At 38.4% G+C, this 6,980-nt stretch overlaps 1 protein-coding gene across 8 annotated transcripts in view; it reads right to left on the bottom strand.

Annotated features, from left to right (window-relative positions):
- MAST2 (microtubule associated serine/threonine kinase 2) overlaps window positions 1-6,980 on the bottom strand; it is a 133,995-nt gene that overhangs the window by 68,763 nt on the left and 58,252 nt on the right. For 4 of the 8 annotated variants that reach the window (XM_006769226.2, XM_006769224.2, XM_015567511.1 and 1 more), the window contains one exon: window positions 4,147-4,341. The exons of the other annotated variants lie outside the window; for them this stretch is intronic. In XM_006769226.2, coding sequence (XP_006769289.2) covers window positions 4,147-4,341 — 195 coding nt within the window. The remainder of the gene's footprint in view (window positions 1-4,146; window positions 4,342-6,980) is intronic. 8 annotated transcript variants of the gene reach the window in all.

Below are 6,980 nucleotides of genomic sequence, written 5' to 3' on the forward strand. Positions count from 1 at the left end.
GGCATAAACAGACTAGAGGATCCTGAGAATCAAATCAATGATTTGAAATACGAGAAAGCAAAAAATACCCAAGCAGAAGAGCAAAAAGAAAAAAGAATCCCAAAATGTGAAGATAGTGTAAGGAGCCTCTGGGACAACTTCAAGTGTACCAACATCCAAATGATGGGGGTGCCAGAAGAAGAGAGAGAGCAAGATGTTGAAAACCTATTTGAAGAAATAATGACAGAAAACTTCCCCTACCTGGTGAAAGAAATAGAATTACAAGCCCAGGAAGCGCAGAGAACACCAAACAAAAGGAATCCAAAGAGGACCACACCAAAACACAGCATAATTAAAATGCCAAGAGCAAAAGACAAAGAGAGAATCTTAAAAGCGAGCAAGAGAAAACAGTTAGTTACCTACAAGGAAGTACCCATATGACTGGCAGCTGATTTCTCAACAGAAACTATGCAGGCCAGAAGGGAATGGCAAGAAATATTCAAAGTGATGAATAGCAAGAACCTACAACCAAGATTACTCTACCCAGAAAAGCTATCATTTAGAATTGAAGGTCAGATAAAGAGCTTCACAGATAAGAACAAGCAAAAGGAGTTCATTACTGCCAAACCAATATTATATGAAATGCTGAAGAATATTCTTTAAGAAGAGGAAGAAGAAAAAGGTGAAGATAAAAATTATGAACAAAGTGACAACAAATACGTATCTATCAACAAGTGAATCTAAAAATCAAGTGAATAAAAAATCTGATGAACAGAATAAACTGGTAAATAGAATAGAATCAGGGGCATAGAAAGGGAGTGGACTGACAATTCTCGAGGGAAAGGGAGTGTGGGGGGTGCGGGAAGAGACTGGACAAAAATCATACACCTAAGGACAAGGACAGTGTGTGGGAGGGGGCGGGGGGAGTAAGAGCAGGAGGTGAGGTGGGAACTGGGTAGAGGTGAGCTATGGGGTGGAAAAGAGGAACAACTGTAATAATCTGACCAATAAAGTCTAAAAAAAAAATTAGCCCCAAATGCTGCTCTGGCCCCACTAACAAAGCCTAACAATGCTCCCTAAAACAGTGGTCGGCAAACTCATTAGTCAACAGAGCCAAATATCAACAGTACAACGATTGAAATTTCTTTTGAGAGCCAAATTTTTTAAACTTAAACTATATAGGTAGGCACACTGTTATTAACTTAATTAGGGTACACCTAAGGCTTAGGAAGAGCCACACTCAAGGAGCCAAAGAGCCGCATGTGGCTCGCGAGATGCAGTTTGCTGACCACGGCCCTAAAAGCATCAAACCATTTCGAAATAATTTTTTTAATCCTCACCTGAGAATTTGTTTTTACTGATTTTAGAGGAGAAAGAGAAAAACATCAATTGGTTGCCTCCCATATGAACCCTCACCAGGATTGAACCCACAACTGAGGCATGTGCCCTGACCGGGAATTGAACTGGCAACCTTTTGGTGCAAGGACAACACTCTAACCAATTGAGCCACACTGGCCAGGGCTACTTCCAAAGAATTTAACTGTATCCCAGGAAAAAATTCAAGGCACTTTAAGGAAATACAAATATGCAGCAAACAAGGGGAAATCATCTTGCCATATTATTAAACTGGTACTTTGCATGGGACAGATACAAAAGAAGAATGGAAACACTATTATAGTAACTGTTATAGTAACCACGTAAACAAGCCTAGGGGGAGAAAAAACACACATGAAATTGAACAAGTTTTCAAGCCAAAGGTGCAAGACATTGTTTCAGGTTGTCCTAAGATCACAGGTTCAAGAGATAGCACTTGAAACCATGTGCACACCTGAGGCTGTGGGTACCACCCAACTTACAATCTTTTTCAATCTCATACCAAGGTCTCATTCCAATCTCATCAGAAAGGGGTGACTTCAGGGAGAAGTCAGCCTCTAACATTGTCCTATGACAGTCTAATACTGCTTAAATTGTAGAATTTGAGCTCCTATATCAAATAATCTGACCTAAATCTGTATAAATTGTGCTTCTACTTAAACTTTTAGTTTTCCAGGTTGCTTTTGTTTTCTACCAAAAAGCTTAACAAATCCCTATTGATCCATCATACTTTCCATCTTGAAAATTCTTTTCAACTGGCTTCCAACATACCTGTTGGTTCTTCTCCTTTCTGAAGAGCTATTCCTCAATTCCCCAACCTTTTAAAGTCAGATTGTGCCATGGCCTAAACCTTTGATTTTTCTTTATTCTCCATCAATAGTCACTCAGTGGAGGATTTCATAAATGTAATTATTTATTTCCCTTATACAATTCCTAATCACATATCTTTAGCCCAGAGCTCACATATGTCTAACTGAATGTCTAATTAGCTATCACTTGCAATTTCCAAGTCTTAGTTCATGATAATTCCAACTTTGTAATTGTTCATCCCCAAATCTTCAGTCCTCATCTTTTTCTCAAACTCTGCATCCTATCCATCAACAAATCCTACCAATTCTACCTTCAAAGTACATCCCCAAAACTGACCACTTCTTACCATTTGCACCACCATGGGTTCAAACAACCACTGTCTCTTACCTAGATTATTCCAGCAGCCTTCTATCTATAGCCAGTGATCCTTCTGATCTAAATCAGATCATGGCTTCTTCTGTTTTAAATCCTTCAAAGGCTTCTCATCTCAGCATAAAAACAAAAATCCATATAATGGCTTTGAAGTTCTACTTCATCTGGCTCCACACTATACGACTCAAACCTCATTTCCCACCTCTCACCTCCTAACTTATCCCATACCAGCTTCACTAAACTCTATTGCACAAAAAACACATGAAGCAAGCTCTTAGATCAGGTCTTTGGCACTTCCTCTTGCCTCTGTCTGAACCACTCTTCTTTTATATACCTCTATTCTGGCTCCATGACTTCCTTTAAGTCTTTACTCATATGTCAAATTTGCATTGAGGACCTCCTTGACTATCCTCCTATAGGGTAATATGCAAATAGACCAAATGGCAGAACCTAACAACCAATCAAAGAGTAATATGCTAATGATATGCGAAGGCAGCTCAGTCGCTTGCTATGACATGCGCTGACCACCAGGGAACAGACAGTTGACTAGTTGACCAGTTGCTATGACATGCACTGACCACGAGGGGGCAGATGCTCGGACTGGTAGGTTAGCTTGCTGCTGGGGTCTGGCCAATCGAGACTGAGCGAGATGGGCCGGACATGCCCTGGAGCCCTCCCATGGGTCCTCCCTGGTGGGGTCCCTCGGCCTGGCCTGTGCCCTCTTGCAATCTGGGACCCCTCAGGGGATGTTGGAGAGCCAGTTTCAGCCTGCTCCTCCAGGCCACTCCCCTTGGGAGGGTGCCAGGCACAGGGCTCATGGCTGGTGAGTGCTGTTGCAGCAGCGCAAGGCTCTCCTGATTGGGACTGATTGGGCACAAGCCCATGGCAGGCACAGTGGGGTTGGGATGAGCGGTAGTGGCAGGTAGGAGCTGCAGGCAGCGTTGGACTGCGGGTTTCGGCCCAATCCCTGCAGGCCACCCAGAAGGACCCCACCCATGCACGAATTCGTGCACCGGGCCTCTAGTCTTCTATAAAATGACAACTCCTTCTGCCCTTATCCTACTGTATTTTCTCAGTATAACTTATGTCCATCTGTTATACAGTTACCCATTAACTTGTCTCCCTCCATTAGAATTTAACTCCCCTGAGGGCAGAGACTTTATCTCTCTGTGTTCACTGTTTTGTCCTCCATGCCTAAAACAATGCCCAGAACATCGTCTATACTCAAGTAATGTTTAATATTTGAAAAGAGAGGCAGAAAGAAAAGGAGGGAGAGGGTTATTTTCAACAATCTGAGCAAATCACTTAATCCATTTTGGAATAAAATTTTCCTATTGCATAAAATGTGGTGTTTGAACTATTTAACCTTAGAGAGCTCTAGCATTGTCATGATCACAATCAGTAAGGGCATACATCTAACTACTAATAGATATCCTACCATCTGCTGAAATTTTGAGCAGAGATCTGTGAAATTCCTTTTACTCTTCTTTGTGACCAGGTCATGACCTTTATTCAGTTTCTCCCCATTATTAAGGAGAAAGGTCTGGGTTTTATCTACTAGGCCGGAAGCAATCACCCAGGCTCACATTCACACCACAGCAGGTTTCTTACCTCCACTGCAGTGGGCGGCTGGAACAGGGACTGCCAGGGTTGCTATGGGCTTGTGGGTTCAGGAAAAAAGCAAGAGGAGAAGCAGCCAGAGCACAATCGGCACTATATGGAACTTTAATGAACGATAGGGCTGGAGCCAATGTGGGTGAAAACATGTGCTGGTTTACTTCAGATCCTCGGCAAAAAGTAGAGATTCTGACAAGGTTTCATAGTAGAAAAAAACAAGGTCAGTGATCACTTTTAACCAAAAAGAAACATCTTCAAAGTGTGTTAATTTAGGCAAGAGACTTAAGTAAGTAGTCAAAAATCATTCTCAAATATCATACTTCAGTACTAATGTTGGCATAGAATGACCATTAAGACTAAAACTTAATCTACAGAATTTAAACCAAAAATTCAAGCTTTAGATAGTCAAAGTCTTTAGAATTGACTTCTGGGAAAACATTGCAAATTTACTACAATTCATCAATTAGCAAGCAATAGAATATTTTGTGTGTAATGATTAAAATTTCCTAGAGAAATATTACCATAAAAGTAAAACATTCTCAATAGCTTATGAATTGTTAGATTACATCTACAATAACACAAACTTATTTAGCTAACTTTTGCCTGAGTATATCAAATAATGTCACAACTCCGTATAATAAAATGTGCTTCTACTTAAAGTTTAGTTTTCCAGGTTATTTCCCCCCCTAAAAACAATCTAACCATCTTGATGTGTTAAGTGCTAATAAAAACTATTAAGTAAATAAGATCATTAGACTGGAAACAGATAGATAGTAAATACAGATTTCTCTTTTGTTGATCATTGACAGATATGCCACAGATGATGACAAATTATTAACAGATTTGCATTCAATTTGCTATAGTAGCAGCATGGCTTTCTACACAAATACCATGTTAAACTACAATATTTTATTCCCAAGATTAAAAACAAACTTAAGTATCACCTAAGCACCTAAACTGTTTAAAATGTTACTTTCCTGTATTGTTATTGTTGACTGTTTGGATATGGATATGTGACACTCTACTTGTGTTTAATTATATATATTCAAAGGAAATCTTTACCTTCCTATCCTTCTAGCTATCTTCAGCATACACTATGAGGATATAATAGGATAGAAAAGTGGAGGGCAGACAATTATTTAAAGTTACAGGTATGCCCAAATTTCCATAAACAACATATTTTTAAAAATTATAAGTAAAAAAATTAATTTCTGACTAAGAATTTCCATTTTTCTAAAGAACTATTTCAAAAATAAGTTCCCTAATACATATATGTGATATATATATGTATGTGTTTGTGTGTGTGTATATATATATATATAAAATTAGAATATATAAGACATTTAGTTCTTGTTAAACTGAATAGTTTTGCTTATTCAAAATTTTGGAGACTTAAATCTTATCACATAAAATGAAGCTTTAGCCATTTTGATGAATATAAAATTAGGATTATAAAAAAGTCTTGCCAAAACCAAATCTCCTTCTCTTGTTGCTCCTAATTACCATTGTGCAAAAATGGTTATACATGGGGATAGAGTCTAAAAAGGATTGTTTGAAAAGTTAAAGTGATTTATAAACTATTTACTAGCTCCTCAAGGAGAATTTTCCTAACCTAAATTCAAGTCACTAAAAAAGATACAATGATTACCAATATTTGGAAAACATGGCTTTTGACCACTTATGCTTTATTAAACTACAAACTGAATTTAAACATTTTTTAATTTTGCTAATAAGTCATCTTTACTGCAAATGACACTTTAGTTGATAAAGCTTCTTTTTCATAGTCTTTAACTTTATAGTCTTAGTATAGGAATAAACCATTTCTTTAAAAGTACAGTTGACCCTTAAACAATGTGGGATTAAGGGCACTAACCCCTTGTACAGTCAAAAATCTGTGTATAACTTTGGCTCCCCAAAAACTTAACTATAATACCTACTGTTGATTAGAAGGGAGCCTTGCATTTTGTATATGTATTATATACTGTATTCTAACAATAAAGTAAGCTACAGAAAAGAAAATGTTATTAAGGAAGAGAAGTTACATTTACAGTATTTATTGAAAAAAAGCCACATATTAGTGGGCTTGAGCAGTTCAAACCCATGTTGTTCAAGGGTCAACTGTATGACAAACCTTATAATTATATACTTCAAACAAATCTGATTTTCCAAGTTCTGGTAGAATCATTAATTCAATTAATGAGCATCTACTAACACAGAAGGGTAATGACCCAAAGGAAGCCCACTGGAGAAGTCTGTCTATTTGAGTATGCCATGCTGTCTCTGTGTAAGCACCAACATTCAAGGGAATACAAGTGCACTCCCTCTGCCCTATGAGTTATGCAAAGGCAGTTCAAGATAGATCACTGAAGTGGAATGGATTCTAGGACACTTTTGTCACCGATTCCCCAATTTCCTGATCGTCACTCAGCACTTCCTCATTTTAAATAAGCCTGAGCAGCTCTTGAAAAAAGATATCCTAGGGGGAAAGGCTTCTTCCATTCCTTAGTTTTTAAACACTCACCTAAATACCTTCTATATCACACAACATAGAAGTAAAATTTAGGTCATACTCTAAAGGACTCAGGCTTGGTTCTACAAGGCAGAGTTGAGGTCCTGAGCTGACAGGCCAGGGGCAGAAATATAATTAACCTCTCTAGCCAAAGAAGGAGATGCTTTCGTTTCCATTTGTTTCTCACATTCATGGGGCTTGTACTGCAGCTTTGACACTAACTTTAAACACCTGCTTTCAAGGCAGGAAAAAAACACCACACAATAGATCTTCAGTGTTAACCCAGTTCCCCACGTATCTAAAAACCACTGACACCTGT

The sequence above is a fragment of the Myotis davidii genome, unplaced genomic scaffold (assembly GCF_000327345.1).
Source record: "Myotis davidii unplaced genomic scaffold, ASM32734v1 scaffold924, whole genome shotgun sequence".
Classification (NCBI taxonomy): domain Eukaryota; kingdom Metazoa; phylum Chordata; class Mammalia; order Chiroptera; family Vespertilionidae; genus Myotis; species Myotis davidii.